General features: G+C 45.8%; 1 protein-coding gene across 1 annotated transcript in view; it reads left to right on the forward strand.

The window, feature by feature from the left end:
• smoc1 (SPARC related modular calcium binding 1) overlaps positions 1–9,430 on the forward strand; it is a gene marked incomplete at both ends in the record, with an annotated part of 29,371 nt that extends 19,941 nt beyond the window's left edge. Inside the window, 5 exons of the mRNA XM_084482129.1 lie at positions 3,624–3,816; positions 5,968–6,050; positions 8,058–8,163; positions 8,526–8,770; positions 9,363–9,430. Of these exons, the coding sequence (XP_084338255.1) occupies positions 3,624–3,816; positions 5,968–6,050; positions 8,058–8,163; positions 8,526–8,770; positions 9,363–9,430 (695 nt within the window). The remainder of the gene's footprint in view (positions 1–3,623; positions 3,817–5,967; positions 6,051–8,057; positions 8,164–8,525; positions 8,771–9,362) is intronic.
• Positions 9,431–18,766: the final 9,336 nt, after the last annotated feature.

The raw sequence follows: 18,766 nt of genomic DNA on the forward strand, positions 1-18,766 counted from the left end.
CTTCAGGCGTTCCACGGATCTGTCACAGTGAATCTCTGCTTATTATTAGACACAGTCGTTCTCTCCATGGTGGACGTCAGACCGCATCACACTGATTTAGTTTCCTCTTCCTTTACGATGGTTGCTCATCAGGCCGACACAGGACAAATCCTGTTTGGGGGCGGGGGGGGGGAGATCGTGGGCAGGCGGGTGGCTGTGTGGTGCGTGCACATGTGTGTGTCAATATCCATGTGCGTATCATATAGGGCCATACATACATTGTATTCAATGATATGGCTGTTGGTCAGATTGGCGTAAAGTTACCATGTTGTCATGGTACGCTGTGCTGAAGCCTGGGCCACAATATGTGGTTTCTGAGGTTGGCTTGGCATGAGTGATCCCAGTGCAGTGAACCTCGGCTGGAGACCGGTGGGTTCAGACCGTGTTTTACACAGAGCTGGTGGAGGTAAGACGTCTCAGAACCAGAGGATCAAAGTAGTCCAGGGGCCGTCTTTTGATTGGTCCTTTCTATTTTCTCTTTCTTGCCGCCTTTCTTTCTATCTTTTTCATTCTCTTACCCTCTCTGCCTGTCTGTCTGTCCATCTGCCATTCTGCACGAAAGCTTTTAAAGCAGTATAGAGTTGGTGAAGAATAACATCATTATTCAGACTCTTGCTTCTCTGTCTCTTTGTCTCTCGCTCTCCCCCTCTCTCTCTTTAACTCTCACTCTCTCTCGCCTCTCTCTAACTCCCTCTCTCTCTTTCTCTCCCTCTCCCCGTCTCTCTCTCTCACCCTCCCTCTATCTAACTCTCTCTTGCTCTGTCTCTCTCCCCCCTCTCTCTCTCTGTCTCTCCATCTCACCTCCCTTTCTCTCCCGCCTCCCTCTCCGACTCCTAACCCTCACAATACAGAGCTCTATTCTCCCTCTGACTCCCCCATCCCTGAACATCCCATCATTTTGATTTAAACAGATGTGGAGATTGCGTTTGCGGGCCGTGTTTGCTTAGGCAAACTCCGCTACGCCTTCCTTAACCGCGGGAGGGGGGGGGGGCCAGACGCAGACGGGGGTTTATAATGTGTGGGGGTCACCGGCTTCAGAAAACACTCGTAAACCGCCGGCTTCCCCCCCGCACAGGGAATCCATCGTAGTTAGTTTGGTCTTCTTTAGTCGTTTAGTACGTTTGGTTTTGTCTATTGAATGATTGACGGGAAGATCTCTGTCTCTCTCTCTGTTTCTTTCTCGGTCTGTCTCATCTGTCTAACTTTCTCTCTGTCTCTCTCATCTCTCTCTCTGTCTCTTTGCGTGTCTCTCTCTTTGCATGTCTTTCTCTCTCTATGACTCATGCTCTCTCTTTCAGTCTCTCTCTCTCTCTGTATTTCTCTCTCTCTCTGTCTGTTTATCTGTTTCTTGGATTTCAGTGAGAAAACCCCCCGAGAGAAAACCAGAAACAAAACGTCAATAGAGCAGCAAACCTCAGAGAGGTTCTGCTTTTTTTTTTTTTTACATTATAGTATTTATTTTAAAAACCATTTTCTTTGGGGACCACAGTGGCTGGCGCCGGCAGGAGCCCTCTGTATAATAAACACCACCCAATAATGTGGATGTGGAGGGAAGCCGGCCATCAGCTCAGCCCCCGCTCAGAGCCCCCGCGCAGGGCTCAGAGCACTTGAGACCAGGCCCTCCCTGGGGGACCAGAGTCCAGCTAGGGACCAGAGTCCTCCCTGGAGGGTCCAGCTCCAGGGTCCAGCTAGGGACCAGGGGCCAGAGTCCAGCTCCAGGGTTAGGCTGGATGGACTGCCCTGCTGACGTCCCCGGATGCGCTACAAGGCTCAGTTTAGATGGGGAGGTGAGGGAAGGAGTCACAAAGGGGTGTTTTTTGTTTTTGCTGTCATTCGTGGTTCTTCTTGTTGTTGAAAATGAAAGTAAAATTCTTACCTTTAAAAAGAGGAAATGGTTGGAGTATAAGGTGAAGTAACCCATGCAAGAGCTAGGCATCATGGAAACGGGCCGGGGAAAAGTCGCTCCAGCGTTGAAGTCTTGATGGAGTGGGGACTATCAGGCACGGAGAGGTTTACTGCTTCGAACCCTCTGGCTTTGCCTTGCAATCATGAACTTGCCAACAAAATCACCTCCACAGTCATTGGGATAAGCTGTTTTAAAACAATTCTCTTTTTGTTTAAAGATATCTTATCTCATCGTCATTAATCTACGCCCACGCCTGCATCGCTCAGACACAGAAAGGTCTGGGAGAAGGTTTTACAACCTGCAGTGAATCGACTCTGTGATCCATTATTCTGTTCCCTGTTTCTCTGTTCCGTAGGCCTTCTTATTCAGTTGGCTCTGCTTGATGCTCTGATAGGTTGATGGTTCTTATTATATTTCTATATTCTGTGAAAACAGTGTGTGTGTTAAGATATTGTCTTATTAGCTATGGATTGCAACATAAAAGTCCTTGTCCAACGTTTGCAAATCGGCAAAAAGTGTGTGAAATCTACAATTGAAAAAAGGTTTAAAAAAAGTTCAAGCTATTTCAAAATGGCCGTGCCTCTAAGATCTTAACCCTGAGTGGAGTCTGGTCGGATGGTTCATCCTGGGACTGGTTGAAGCTGAACCTGAGAGAGAGGCCGTGCTAGCTCCCGACGGGATAGAAACCCGGTCCTCAGAGCACACGATCACAGCTGATGATCCCATACAGAGGCCTGGGTCATGGAAGCACACTTCATCGGTAACTGGTGGGTGGGGCCATGAGGTCCAGCAAACTGCAGGCATGTTAAGAGTGAGCGATGGACTAAATGGATCGGAACATAAATACAGTTAGTCCGCGAGGAGGTGTTTAGCGCAAGCGGTTCTTAAGCGTTAGCACAAATGGCCCTGACTCAGCTTCTGGCTGGAAGACTGAAGAGGCAATGGAAAAGTTTGAGAGGCCATCCGAGAATGTTGGCCGTGTGCGTGTGTGTGTGTGTGTGTGTGTGTATGAGCTTGTTATATATCCATCTGAGATGCCAGCAACTCAGCTATGAGTTGTGTGGCGCACCTGTTTATAATAGAAACGTTAAACCTGTCCTGTGTAATGTTGTAACTTGAATGTGGAATGTTTTATTCCAAGAGTATCTCAAGAAAGCTGCAAGAATCGAAGCGGAATTAAAAAACTGATGGAAAATGGAGTAGGACACTACAGAGCAATGAGACCTAAAAACAGCAACAACGGTTGAATATATGATCTCTGATTATGGCTTGTCTTGACATCACTTCTTGTACACCCAACATTTCCTGCCACTGGTCATACCAAACCAAATGGGCCGCTTGTGTTATTTCTAAATTCAAGTTTACTGCAGGGTCGTATTCATCCTAAATCCCTCCGGGATATTAGCGCATACCGCGGTCAACGCCTTTAGCTCTGAAACCACACAGCTTTGTCAGTTGTAAGTGCCTTTTTGTAAGTGTTTTTCTGCATTAAACGTGTACACAGCATACACATCTGCTGGCTTCCAGAGACCTTGCTGAACCTCATACTCCCGTCCTGGTCTGCATCACGCTGGGACGACAGAACCCTCTAAACAAGTCCTCTGTGTCCGTGCTCCCTGTGTGTGAGATGCTTTCCCAACGTATGTCTCCGTATTGAGTGTGTTTCTCATGGTTTTAGAGAAGGTTCCCTCTTGTGACCAGGAGAGACAGAGCGCCCTAGAAGAAGCCCGCCAGAACCCGCGCGAGGCCATCTTCATCCCCGACTGCGGGCCCGCCGGCCTCTATAAGCCCGTCCAGTGCCACCAGTCCACCGGCTACTGCTGGTGTGTACTGGTGGACACGGGGCGCCCCATCCCAGGGACCTCCACCAGGTAGGAAGATCTACAGACCACAATGTCTCCATTGGTTCATCAATGTTTTGCTCACGTCTTGTCCTCACAATATTTGGTCCCCACAATGTTTTGTCCCTGAAATGTCTGGTCCTCAAAATGTCCTCATAATGTCTGGTCCTCATAAAGTATGGTCTTGATAATGTCCTCATAATGTCTGGTCCGCATAATGTCTGGTCCGCATAATGTCCTCATAATGTCTGGGCCTCATAACGAACAGGGACACAAAGTAAACCATCTAATGTCCCGAATGAGATGTGAGATGTGATGTAGAGTGTGTGACTGGGCATCAGTGCCAGAGCCATATATCATGACACTCTAATATGTCATTTCATGATGAATACTCTTTGTAACATGATTCAAATACATTCAAACTCGCTGAGCATAAAGTGAATTAACCGTAAGAGTTATGGTAGGAGGTTGAGCGATATATCAGCCACTCTATTAGCTAACCTGACTATTTAATGGCTATTTGATTTTAATAAGTCATACGTAAGAAAAAATGTTGCTTTGAGTTATTGCAGTCCGTTTTTTTCCTGTATTTTTTCCTCGTTTATTTGGCAGAGAGGAAAGTCTCAAGCACCCGACGGGAACATTGATTCATTTCTCAGAACCACTGCTGCCACTACTGTTTATAGTGCCTTATGGGTAATGGAGTTATTAAATAACACTTGTCCCATCAGGCAAGGTTTTGAAACGGCCTCTGTCTTTTTTTGAGGTCGCTGAAGCGAGGGAAATTTACGATTCAGAACATGTATGCCGGTGAAAGATGTTAAAGCTAATGTGGCGAGAATTCTTTAGCGCGCATGGATGAGCGACTTTTCGGTTACTGGTCATCTATTTACTTTTGAGTCCTTCACCAGATGCTTCTGTCCGGAGTGACTTAGTTAATAAAGTTACACTAAGTTCTTCAGGAGCATATGGGTCTTCGACCCCCCTGTACATCACCACTCTATCCTGCTCCCGTCACCCTGCCGTCGCATGTGTGGATAGCATGTAGCAGGGCTGTGACGTGTTAAGATAGGAATCGAAGCAGTGCCATGTGCGCAAATTACTTTTCAAAATAAAAGTATTTTTTAACATAACAATAAAAAAAGTGAAGAGAAGAAAGTCAAACGAGCGGCACATGCTGTGTGTCCGACCGTCTCTCTTTCATCTTCTCACTATTAATTTTTCTTGTTCTTTTACTTTCTTTTATCTTTGCTCTCCGTTCCGTGGAAAGCGCAGCGACACATTTGTTAATAGAAACCGCTGTTACGCAACCGGTCCCGTCACGTTGTGGTCACTCACGTGTGTGTGAGTGTGTGTGTGTGAGAGAGAGTGAGAGAGATGAATAGGGACAGAGAAAGAAAGAAAGAGAGGGGGGAGAGAGAGAGGGAGAGAATATGTATGTATGGGAGCGAGATCATTTGTATATGTGTTTGAGAGACACATACGCGCGCATGTGTGTGTGTGTGTGTGTGTATGTGTAAGTTATGCCTCTATATATATATTGACCCTAGGGCCAGACCCTAATTCCTAATTATTTGGAGGCAGATCTTGAAGCAGAAGAAGCTGTGCCGATGAGATAGATGCTGGAGGCCTTCTGCAATGTTTTGATGCCAGGAATGACCACATGATGCATATTATGGGATGTTTTCCTGGTAGTATTGAGGTTTCGTATTATTTATGTGCAGTTGTATTCAGACTGTTCATGTTTACCAGCCAGTCAACCAGAAATTATGTGAAAAGGTTGTTTGGTCCAACAATTTTTATTGCATTCTGTCGAATTATTCTAGTCCTTAAAGAAGTTTGTTTTCTTATTTTTGTTTTCTCTCTCTCTCTCTCTCAATATCTCTCTCCATCTCTCTTTCTCCTGCCCCTCTCTCTCTCTCCATCTCTGTTTCATCTTACCCAATGTCCTTTTACTCATCAAATGTGTTTTCGTCTTTTTTATTCTTTCTAATCCCTTTTTTTCCTTTCCGCCAGTCAACCAGAAACAATGTGAATAGTTGGTTTGATCCAACTATTTTTATTGCATTTTGTCAAATTATTTTGTCCCTTAAAGATGTTTGTTTTCTTATTTTGCTCTCTCTCTGTCTCTCCATCTCTCTGTCTGTCTCTCTCCCCCCCCTCTCTCTCTCTCTCTCTCAGGTATCAGACCCCAGAGTGTGACAACACCGCTCGCTCCCGTGTGTCTGACACAGAGGACCCCTTCCAGGGCCGAGAACTCACAGGTCAGCGGTCAACAAGAACACAGTCATTCTCTCTCTCTCTCTCTCTCTCTCTCTCTCTCTCTCTCTCTCTCTCTCTCTCTCTCTCTCTCTCTCTCTCTCTCTCTCTCTCTCTCTCTCTCTCTCTCTCTCTCTCTCTCTCTCTCTCTCTCTCTCTCTCTCTCTCTCTCTCTCTCTCTCTCTCTCTCTCTCTCTCTAGTCATCTGAATGGGTCATCCTGACCCATTCATTCCTCTGGACTGGGCCGAGACATGTTTGTTTTAGTTACAGTGGGCTGTTTATGGGTGGTGTTTACTTCTGCGGAGACACTGCTGGTAAACTGTGAGTAACAGGTACTTAACTTTTATATTGTCATGAGAGCAGTTCCACTCTTGTGGTCAAGTTGACCCATGAGTGCTCGATTACTGGATGAATACCAACTAGCCTTACCTCTACCATTAGCTACAATACAATTATTTGATTGGTTTATCACGCTTGGGAGGGGAGAGATCTGAGATTTACTGAGCAAGCTTTGATGGAGCGATCAAATCGTAGCAGTGTGAGCTAGCCTTGTAGAAGAGATCAGAAGACGTACTGAACCCAGGGTCATGGTCCTAGCCTCTTAGCGCAAATGCCGCCGCATCCGGTGACACAAGTTCCCCCCCCCCCAACCCTTCCCCTCTTCAGTGTGATTCAGAGTGGTATTGTAACTCTTATTCAACACCCCATCCTGGGCCTTTACAGAGTGGAGCATGGCTCCTGGCTGGCAGATGTGAGCCATGTTTCCTGGTAGGTGTGAGGGTTGGGAGCTGTGCGGGTTGGGAGCTGTGCAGGCAGGGAGGTGTGTGGGGACCACAGGGTGCCTGGGCACAGATACTTTAATGTACTGCCGTGGGTTGTTCTGAAGAGCCACAACAAAGCCCGGTATTCCATTACAGTCACATCAAGGCAGCCGCCACAAAGAGTGCTTTAAGAGAGAGAGCTAGTTGTGGCCCCTACAGGAAGCCACAAAACTCTCTCCTACGTCCCGGGGAACGCAAAACCCATCTCCATGGGCTACTTGTATTCACATCCTTCTGGGGACATTATGGCGACAGTTTGTTAAACACAACTTTTCAATTCAAAGCAAAAAATGTAGTTGTTTCCATAACATCATATCATATCTCATTGTATATTTAAAAATGTCAAGCCCCAATTAATATTGACACAAAACAGGAGAAGGCCGAGAGAGCACAAGGAGGAATGGTTAAAAAGGACACAATCTCAGACATAATGATATTATTTTACCAAGCAGTGTTTGAAGTTTCCCTTTAGAAGACACAATTAGGAGGGGGAAATAGTTGTACTGGTGAAAATGGGCAATTAAAACCATACATCTGGGCAATGAAAGGGAGCTACCCAAGGTGTTCAGCACCCCGCCATAAAATTTAACAGGTCTGCACTGCCCACTCCGCCCTCTTATCACTGTACAGAACATGTGCGTCACCTCTGGCCCACTTTCCTCCTCCAGCAGTACATGCACAGAGCCACCAAAACCAGGGCCACTAAAACCTTACCCACAAATTCTGGGTCCACCAAATCTCGGTTTACCGTGACCGTGTTAACCAACACTGGGTTCACACAACTAAGGTTCAACAAAACTGTGTTCACTTAAATCTGGGGCCAGCAATTGGATACAATTGGTCAGCAATATGGATTTACCAAGTTAACCATGTTCAACAAAACCAGGACCACCTCAACCGGGACCAACAAATCTGGGTTTCCCGGAAATTGCAGGGTTGCCACAGCCTGGCAGTTAACAAGGCAGCTAGTCCGTTTTGGAATAGCCAAAGCCACCTGCTTGGGTACTTGGTAATTACTGTAGGCTTTAGCCAATGTTTGCATGCTAACTTTACTGCAGAACACCCACTCCCTCTTTACGGGTTCATTGGTTCTCTAGCTTTGGAAGCATCAAGCCTAAACTGCGCCGTAATGACTGAGATTAGTAGGGGAAGGTCATTCTTCTGTTTTTTTGCCTCTGATTTGTACCAGGCTGCCCCGAAGGGAAGAAGGGGGAATTCATTACAAGCCTGTTGGATGCGCTCACCACAGACATGGTGCAAGCCATAAATTCACCAGCCCCCTCTGGTGGTGGGAGGTGAGTCATAACACCATGAATAAGAAATTGAATTGATATTTTGGAATCCAGACTTTTGGTTTGTGAATAAGTACAGGATGTGTTACTTACATAACTCTTTCTGGAGGACTTCAGTCTATTTTAAATGAATTAATGTCTTGGATGACGACACAAACACACCAATTGAAATAATTTTCTCTATGATTTAAGATATGAATATCCCCTTCATCGACCCAGTTTCGAAATCGGTCGAGCGCTTTTGTGTTGTCTTCCTCTGTTGCTTCCCTCAGTCCTGGTTGACCTTTGACCGCATCGAAGCTTGACCGATTTTGCACTAAACCGGTTGCTGTGATTAATCCCAATTTTGGCGGGGTTCCCTGCAGGTTTGTGGAGCCAGACCCCAGCCACACCCTGGAGGAGAGGGTGGTCCACTGGTACTTCGCCCAGCTGGACAACAACGGCAGCCAGGACATCAACAAGAAGGAGCTGAAGCCCCTGAAGAGGTACCTGAAGAAGAAGGCCAAGCCCAAGAAGTGCGCCCGCCGCTTCACCGACTACTGCGACCTGAACCGAGACAAGGCCATCTCCCTGACCGAGCTCAAGGGCTGCCTGGGGGTCAGCAAGGAGAGTGAGTGAACGGGACAAACTAGACTCATGTTGCTGTGTATTGGACGGGGTCATACATGTGTTACTTTTCTGCACAATATGGAATGACGTGAAGGAGTCCAAAGACTTTTATTTTAAGAACACAGAAGAGGGGATTGGGGAGGGTGTGACGGTGTATGGACCGAGTAGCTCATGCTCAGAGTAGAGGTTTTGAGTGCCACTTGTAAAGTCTTTATGCGGCCGTTGTCTTGCTTGAATAACCGTCAGCCATCTGTCTCCGTGCTCCCATTGGAGAGCCTCTAGTTCAGGGGTTTATGAGTCATGCTCACGCCTCTAGCCTGGGGACTGTGATCATCGTTTGGTTTTAAGGAAACGAGGCAGACCGTTTACAAACACGCAGGCTGATGATGGGTTGTGCCTGGTGGTGTCGCGGCCAGGGACCCCATCCCTAGGACTCCTGAGGTTCATGAGTTCAAGGTGTGCCGTAGTGGCTGTCAGCTGGTTAAACGGGTCCAACCTACACCGCCTCCATGTGTTATGCTTCAGAAGGAATGTCCGCCTAACGATGTGTGCACGCACGCCTTTGATTGGTTGAACTTCTCTGTCCTCAACAGATGCGTCGTCAAGCAGTGCGAACCAGGGAACAAGGCAAGGGACCAACCTGTTCAGTAAGGCCACCTAATACGCTCCCTCGAACCCTGAGCCGCGCTCCGGAAGGTTCTGGAGTTTTCCAGAATGTTCTGGGCTGTTCTAGGATGTTCTGGAAGGGCTTGAACTGTAATCTACTAAGCCATTCTCAAAGACCACTGATGTGTTGTCATTTTCATATTTTCCCTTTTGGTTTCCATCTTATTTTGTCACCTCAATAAAAAGGGGGAATTAAACACAATTTTACTCCACGATTAGAAATACTATGGGATAAAAAATAATATATTTTTAAATGTGTTTTAAGCAAATTAATATTGAAGTGAGAAGCTAGGTAACCAGTTATCACTTCCATGGTCTATAGTTTCTATGTGACTGCAGTCAGTGCTCGTTGATGCTGCATGACTGCATGCCCTGTTCTTCCTGTTGTTGTATCAATGTATGTGTGTCATTGGCCAAGTGTGCGTAAGTAGGCCTATATGTGTATATATTTGTCTACTTGTGTGTTTAAGTGGGTATGTGTATGCATGTTTCCCTTCAGGTATTTGAGGGTAGTAGATGAGGGTTAACTAACCTGAAAACCTCCCATCCTCTCCGAAAACAACCAAAAACATCCAAAAGTTCCACCAGAGGATGTCAGGGACCAATATACTCTGCTGGCTGGCTGGTTCGCACTCGTATAGAAGTTTTAGTTTCACATGAAAATGGTCTTCATTTTATTGCATAGTGTTTTACGTATAGTCCATTTGATTGACACTTCCAATCTTCCAATAGCAAATATGCAAACATTCCCGGCAAGTGTAGCCCCATTTGGGAATTGAACCACTATCCCTGCGGTGTTAATTTCGTCAGTTCATCCAGAAGGATCAGTGGACCAATGCTCAGTACCACAAAGTATTTGCTTCTGGCCCATCACATTAAAAGTACCTCCTGCACATCATGGCCTGAGTAAGACCTAGAGCATCCTGCCTCTCACAGGCAGCAGCAGAACATCTGCACACAGCATGGTCAGACCCCATCCTCCTCCTCCTTGTGTGTAATCCCCTGCAGGGCGGTTCAGAGACCCCATGGTCTCTGAGCCGGCCGGTCTCTGAGCCAGCCTCTGATCTGGTCACTCTGTGCTTCATTATCGTGTCCTTTCTCTCCAAACATCGGGATTATATTGAGCGGTCGAGTGACGCTTCCTGACGCTCTGGGAGATAGCCCTCACATCAACCTTACACACTCCCTCCCTCGCGTGCTCAACACGGCTGTGTTGTCGCTGTGAACCTCCCTGGTTGTCTGTGATCACGTTAGAAGGTCCCAGATCCCTGGAGGACTTGTGCTGTCAGTTCAGTGACCGGAAGGCCACACACAGCAGGAAACCTTTTTTTTTTTTTTTTTTTAATCTCCCTCTGTTCTATTGTTGTCTGGTGTGGTTCCCCGAACAAGTTTCTTATTCATGGTTCTGTGTGGTGCCTTTCCCTCTAACTCCTTGCTCCTCAATGTAACTCCTCGGACAGAGAGGGAGAGGAGAGAGAGAGAGTGAAATAGAGATAGGGAGGGGGAGAGAGAGGGAGAGAGAGAGGGGGAAAGAGAGAGAGAGCGAGAGAGAGAGCGTGAGGGAGGGAGAGAGCGAGAGAGAGAGAGGGAGTAAGGGAGGGGGAGAGGGAGAGAGAGAGAGGGTGGGAGGGAGAGAGAGACTGCGACCGTTCCGTACGTGTTCAGTAAGGCACCGGCTCCACATTGTGTCCAGAGTCTACAGTCGTGCGCCCTCAGAGCTCTGGACCCAGAACTGCTCTGTCGGGAGTTGTGAGGAGCAGGAGGGGGAACGTCCTTGGAGATGTGTGCGGTTTACTGCTCTTGACAAGAGGCTTTAATGAAGGATTGTGGGTAGGAATCCTCTTAAGGAAAAAAAAAAAAGCAGCACATCTGTGTGAGTCTTTTTCCTCCTGGCGGGTTGGCACCAACGTAGGAAAACATCTCACCGCGCCAGGGAGAGTGGCATCCGTCTTCCCCCTCCAACCGAGGTCTGTAGTCCAACGCCCAGGGCAGCCCATTAGCAGTAAGCCTTGCTTGCTTTTTACCCAGAACCGCTCCGGCGTGGCTAAGCCTGGTGAGCGATGGGCTGGTGGTTACACAGCGGTTCCTAATAAGTCCAAATAAATAAAGACCGCACTCTTATGGGATACGTCTTGACCGAGGGCCGTCTCCGCCAAAGGAGTCTGACTCCTCCACCTCTCCCATCCTCACCTCCTTCCTCCTCTCCCCTTCCAAACACCTCCTCCCCTTTCAATTCTTTTTCGCCCCTCCTCTCCTCCCCTCATTTCACCTCCTCCTCACCCTCACCTATTTTCCTCTAATTTCACCCCTTTCTCTCCTCCCCCTTCCCCTGCTGTGAGTGCTGGATGAAAGGGGTACATTATGGGCGAGCTTGGCTCAGAGAGGTGCATTATGGGGCAGCTTGGCTCAAAAGGGTGCATTATGGGCAGGCTAGGCTCAGAGAGGTGCATTGTGGGACAGGCTTGGCTCAGAGAGGTGCATTATGGGGCAGGCTTGGCTCAGAGGTGCATTATGGGGCAGGCTTGGCTCAGAGAGGTGCATTATGGGGCAGGCTTGGCTCAGAGAGGTGCATTATGGGGCAGGCTTGGCTCAGAGAGGTGCATTATGGGGCAGGCTTGGCTCAGAGAGGTGCATTATGAGCAGTCTTGGCTCAGAGAGGTGCATTTTGGGACATGCTTGGCAAAACCACACCTTTTTTTTCCTCCCGAGAGAACGGGCCGTTCCGATTGGCTGTCAGTTAACTCGGGGAGACATCCCGGCGTCAGCCAGGTACAGGTGCCCCCCCCCCCAGCTAATCAGCTCCAGTTAACCTCCAGACAGTGTCTGCTTACAGGGAGAGCCCAGGTGTGTGTGTGTGTGTGTGTGTGTGTGTGTGTGTGTGTGTGTGTGAGTCCTCTGGGCTCCAGGTGGGTGAGGGGGTAACTGATCTGCAGTCTGGTAATTGCTCAGTTAATTCGTCTGGGTCTGAATCCCCGACCTGTAGTCGCTTCACCGCCGATTATCTGAGGTTCAGACGGGAACACATTCCCCTCACACACACAAACACTTATACACACACACATGCGCACACATGCCACATACACTAACACACACATATGCTCACACACACAAACACATACATATACACATAGTTAAACTGCGAGTTGACATTAGATCAGGATCACATGACATGATCAGTGAGCGAGTGCGTTGAGCCTGACAGCAGGAGGGAGTCCATCATAAAGGTTCACAAGCTAAACCTGGTAGATGAGAGACAAACAACCAGGAACATCCAGGAACAACAATATACACCACTACCCTGTTTCTCTCCCGCTCTCTCTATCTCCTTCTCTTTCTCCCTCCCTTTCTTTACCTCTTTCTCCCTCTCTCTCTCTTTCTTTTTTACTCTTTGTCTCTCTCTCTATTGTATTTGTGAGTGTGTGTGTGTGTGTGTGTGTTCCCCTGATCCAGTACTTCAGTCAGCGTATTACAGTGAGCATTTTCCCCAACTGGAGACACTGTTGTGTGCGTGGGTGTGTGTGTGTGTGTGTGTGTGTATTGACGACTTGGTGAACATCCAAGACGCTGTGCGTGTGTGTGTGTGGGCACGTGCGTGTGTGTATGAGTGTATGACCGTATGTCTGTCTCTGCCTGTGTATGGGTCTGCGCGTGTGTGTTTATCATTTTTTGTGAGCATGTATGTGTCTGTGTGTGTGTCCACGCTTGTGTGTGAGTCCATGTGAGTGTGTGTGTGTGTGTGTGATTTAGGGGGCTGCAGAGGGTCTTTGATGATGTCCATAATGTGCATGCTGCTCTCTGACACGCCAGAGAGCTCCTCAGCAGGACGACACACAGCTGTGTGGCTAATCCAGTCACACACACACACACTGAACACCTGTATCTCCTTACACACACACACACACACACACACACACACACACACACACACACATGTATGCCAGATGCAGACACACAACTGCATGCACATGTAGGGCACAAAGACACACACACACACACACTCTCTCTCTGTCACGCCTGTGTGTGTTTGTGTGTGTGTGTTGTGGGGTGCAGGCAGACCCACTGGGAGACACTCCACATCCCTGATAGCCATCTGTAAGCAATCTGAACATCTCTCTGTGGTCTCCCTCTCTTGTGTTGTGTGTGTGTGTGTGTGAGTGTCTTGTTGGCTAGTGCACGTGAATCGAGGCATGTGCAGGAGGAATGCTTTTGGCTCGTCACGCAAAGTGTGTGTGTGTGTGTGTGTGTGTGTGTGTGTATGCACCTGTTTGACCAACACAAAAGTCACGTTCTTTTCTGCGTTTATTTAACATGATTTTTTTTTTCCCCTCCCCATTTCTTATCTGTCTCTGGAACTATCCGTCTGTCTGCCTGTCCATCTGTGTGTATGTCTGTCTGTCCATTTGTCTGTCTATCTATCTGTCTATCCATCTGTGTGTATGTCTGTCTGTTGATCCGTCCGTCCATCTATCTGTGGCTCCCTCTCTCTGTTGGTCTGTCGGTGTGACTGTCTGTCTGTTGGTCTGTCGGTGTGTCTGTCTGTCTGTTGGTCTGTCCGTCTGTCTTGTCCCAGTGGGTCGTCTGGTGTGATCAGGGAAGCTTCCAGAAGCTGAGGGGAGCAGAGGCCACAGGTGGAAGACATCTGCACCAGGAGAGAAGACTGAAGGAGAACACCAGCGAGAGAAGGAGAAGAAAACAAGAACAGAAATAAAAGTAGATATCGAAGCGGCACCAAAATATTTGCACTTTCGCCTTCCAATGTATTACTTTTTTTTCTTCCCTTCTTTTTCAACCCTTGTTGTGAAGCAAATTTTACTTTTGTACGTAAATAACTCGCCTGCGTAAGACATGGATTATGCAGGGCACTTGAAACAAGAAGGACTTACAATGTGTTTTTTTCTGTTCTCGCTCGCCTCTACTCTGTGGGATAACATTTTAAATAATAACGGCAATAGGTAATCATATTCAACTTGGGATGTTAACCAGCAACGGCCCTTACCTTAAAAAAAAGAGGCCAAGATAAAGATTGGAAGTGATTGGAGCCAATCAGAGACAACCTGTAATAACCAGATTCACCAGAAGTGGCGCTATTGCTAATGTTTGGTTTCAGCGTGTGTATAGCATAGCATAGCTGTGTAGAATTTACAGATCATTGAAAAAGAGCTGTCATAGTGAGTCTAAACCAGATGTTCTTCGACACAGAGAACTACAGTTGCCATCTAAAGCCCTTTGTCTTTTGATCACAACTTTTAAAAACATTGTTTTAGTCAGGATGGTAGGCCTATTCTTCTTAAACAAAGTTCTGTAAGCAAAAAGTAAATTGAATCAACGCAAACCCCAGAAACTTTAAAAGATACTCAAATACATGAATACATGAAATTTGTATTTAACAAAATGGTGGGGGTGAAACGTGAGCATGCTGTAGCTAAGATTAGATATCGAAACTTGATAATATTACAACATTATTGCAACTATTTAATAAACACAAAAGAAAAATCGGAGGCAAAACTGGTTGACAACACTGCCTCCTCTTTCAATTGATCAGATATCAACCGTTTCCCTGAGTCAATCCCCACTCTCAGCATTTAGCATGTTCACGGTTTGGCTAGTGGCATAAGGTTCATCGCCAAACACAAAACACTTGACCTCTCCCCAGAGACGCTGCAGAATATATGTTATGCCTATAAACATGCTCTTCCAACAGCTGGCGTCCATTTAGTTCAGTAGAACGTTTTCGGAGCCACCTGATGCAATACTGGCGGATCGCAGCTTTCATTTTGTCAAAATTGGGGATGGTTAATAAACGGGAAAACTATATCCTTCATTTTTTATTCCTTTTTAAAAAAAGATTTGTTCACATTCGGAAACGATTCCCTCTGGTAAATGCGAAAGACATGAGCTTGTTGTTTGGTGTGTTTTTTCTTTTCATGTTTGTGAGTGTCTGTTTTTGCGTACAACTTGGCCAGTCCCTTAAGAGTCTTCCCGTTGTAAATATGTAAAAATATATATTTTTGATTTGTTTTTCATGTATTTCACAGGTGGCTTGGGGTTTTGTTTACTTGCAAAACAATGCTGTCGGATCTTCGCTGTCTCTTATCATAAACAGTGGACATCTGTAGTAAAACTTGCTTTATAGGCTAACGTTTGACTTATCTACAGCTCTAGAAACGGAAGCTGTTGAATTCTGTGTGTTATCAAGCTATTGCTTTCCCTAGCCTTCAGGAACTGAATTGGACTCTAGCTATCGCACATAACAAAAGAATGGTGTGTATCTGAGAGTAGTCCTCAGGGGAGAGCCGTCTCCATCACTCACCTCTTTCCCGCCACAACACTGGGATTGTGTCTGAGTACGTTGAAGTGTTTCCAGACTGCCAGGCTAACCATCAACAGACCAGATTGGTGAACAAGCTAACCGACCAGTAATCACAATTAATCATCCCACTGGGACCTTTAGTGGGACAGAGAGGGGTGGGGGGAACTTAGATGTAATTGCCTCAGACCGCCAAGATATCTCTACAGGCTTACGGCCAACCCTGCAAAATAATGTAAATGTTTAAAATTTGTAGACCGGGGGATGTGAAACCTGACATTTATGTAGTCATGTTAAAATCTGATAGTTATTTTTTTTTTCCTGTATAAAGTTTATGTAGTAATAAAACAAATGATCAATGTTCAAGTCTGTTACAATGTACATGTTTTGTAGTTGGACGTTTAGCAGTTTGGGAACCAATTTTGGAGGGCCCGGTCCACTAGCCCCACCTGGTGGTAAAGATGGGTTACTGCGTTTAAAAATATACGAACCACCTTTATTCAGCACCTTGTAAGCCAGATACGAGGTAACAAACTGAGTTACGCCCATGATATGCTTTCAAACGAGCCAACTGACTTCCATCAAATTAAAATAAATGTTTTTAATTAGGGACTGTTCGTTATTTATTTTAAGACCCACCGGAGGGATTTTCGGACCTCTGATCACTTTATGCATAAGCCCCCGGCGACATCATTTTATTTTGACATGACCTTGCAATCGACATGGCAGAATTAATATGACAGCCCCCCCCCCCCCCTCTTCACTCGAAAGCCACAGCGCAAGGCCAAGGAGGCGTAACTGCTACCCAGCAAAAAACGAACATGAAGGATAAACGTGGCGTGCAGAGGGGTAGGTGCCTCAAGTGCGACAAATGCGTGGACTATGACATGCCACCGGGCAATGCCTGCAGCTACTGTAAATGCACACCAGTCAACCACCAGCAAGTCCCAGAGACAGAGTTGGGTCAGATATGGGAAAGGTATATTAATTATGTTACTTAAATTTGACATGCTTTATGTTCCTAGCGTTTCTGCTGGTAGTAGAAGCGTTCAACGTTTACTTTGCTAGGCAACGTGGAACCAGTCAGCTTCAGATATGATCCATCTTGGGGAATCTCTGGGTCTCTTAGGCCCGGTTTCCCGATAACGTCCACTCTTAGCGCGCTATGAAGACTCTACGTTTAGACGTATCATTTGTTTACCTCTATAGGCGTGGTTCTCGAACGGTCTCTTAGGAGTCTTCTTAGGAAACACTCCTTACGTCGTTCGGGCACTGTCCAGAAAGAACGTGCTGAAACGTGCTTTTCCATTTCATGCGCAGGTGCATGACAGCGTTCTAAAAAATATTGCAGTCTTTGCGAATAAAACATTGCTCGAAATCCTTCTAGTAGGCCTAAACATTTATTTAACCATGGGCGATAGCATAGCCTACACTGATTTAAAAATATATATATAGAAAATATAGTGGAGGAGATTGAGGCAATCACATCCTTATTTACATCTGTCGCAGCTGTTCAAATTAGGCTATTTTCTGATTTTCTGTTTACAAAGGTGTCTGACTTATTATTTATGAAAATAGACATTTTGAAATGAAAGTTACATTTTGAATAGTTTATTTAACCTATTATAGGTATAATAGGCTACTGTTTATGCTGAGACTGCTTTGCTTTTTGTCTGTGTGCAGGCTTTGCGCACCGTCAAGGGAAAGATGCGGTGGTTGAAAAAAATCTTTCGACCGCTTATTAAGTTCACTCGTTGCTTATAATGGTTTATTCGTTTCCCAGTATAATTTCCTTAATTTAGAAGACGGTTTTGTTGTTGTAAAATAAATACAATAATTTTTTGAAGTTGCGAGTTTTTGAAATTATTGGAAGCGAGTCAAGCTGATCTCACCTGCTGTACTGTAGCCTATATATGAAGACTACTGTACTGTATATAATATTGGTGAAACACGACACTGCCAATGTGGCAGTTCCATGCGCAACAGGGATTTCTAAAGGTTAGGCCTACTGTAGTGGCGGCAACTATAAACCCGAACGTTCAAAGTAGGCTAATTAAATTGATTAAGTAGCCTAGTGCATACTCAAAGTTTTAGAAAAAGTTCTACTAACTTAATTATGTCAAGTTGGTGTAACATGTTCTTCCTTTTTGAGTAATTGTAACTAATATTTTTTTATTAAATTGAATTCATTACATTTTTCATTAATTTTGCGGTGGTCACTACCCAGCAAACATTTTCTCGACCTGCGTCGAAGCGAACAAGTCCAGTCGACGTCGAGTCACGACGTGACTTAATTTCGACATGAAAACATTATCATTAGAGGAATGGTGATTTCAAGGAAGACTTATTTTAGAGTGGTGTAACCGAATAAACACTCCCAGCAAACATTTATGCATTCAACAAGTCTAAAATACGCCGGGTCTTTTCCGGGTCCATTTGCCGACATGAAAACATATATGCCGCTACGGAAATGGTGATTTCGAGGAAAGCTTGTTTGACCGTTCTGTAACTGAATAAACACTGTTTATATCGCTATTTAACTTAACAACGATGTAACTTTGTAACATTAGTGTGAACGGTAATGTTTACACATTAATAGTATTATTGAAAAGTGTTATTATTCCAAACGCAATATGCTATCATGTATATGGCCAATATAGGTGCTAAAATGTTTTATTCCAGCATTTACTCAAGTTCCATTGAGGAACTATTTTTCCTTGCGCACCAACACGTAATCCCTCCAACGCATGCGCAGGTGATATCAGTTCGCCGTCAAGTTCGGCACTCAGCAGCATGCGGGAGTTGCAGGTGAGTTTCGAAAAGACACTGCAATTTAAAATGCAACTGTATTTGTAGAGACATTACCCTTTTGTTATTTGCATGCCTAACTGTTGAATTTGAGGCTACATGGCGTATTCTCATGGATAGCGGGTTTTCGTATTTGTAACGTTACATACGAACTGGGAGCGGGAAGCTAGCAGGCTAACGTTAGCTTAGCCCTGAAACGGGACGCTGCTACTTCCC

Source organism: Micromesistius poutassou (genome assembly GCF_964030765.1).
Source record: "Micromesistius poutassou genome assembly, chromosome: 17".
In the NCBI taxonomy this organism is placed as follows: Eukaryota; Metazoa; Chordata; class Actinopteri; order Gadiformes; family Gadidae; genus Micromesistius; species Micromesistius poutassou.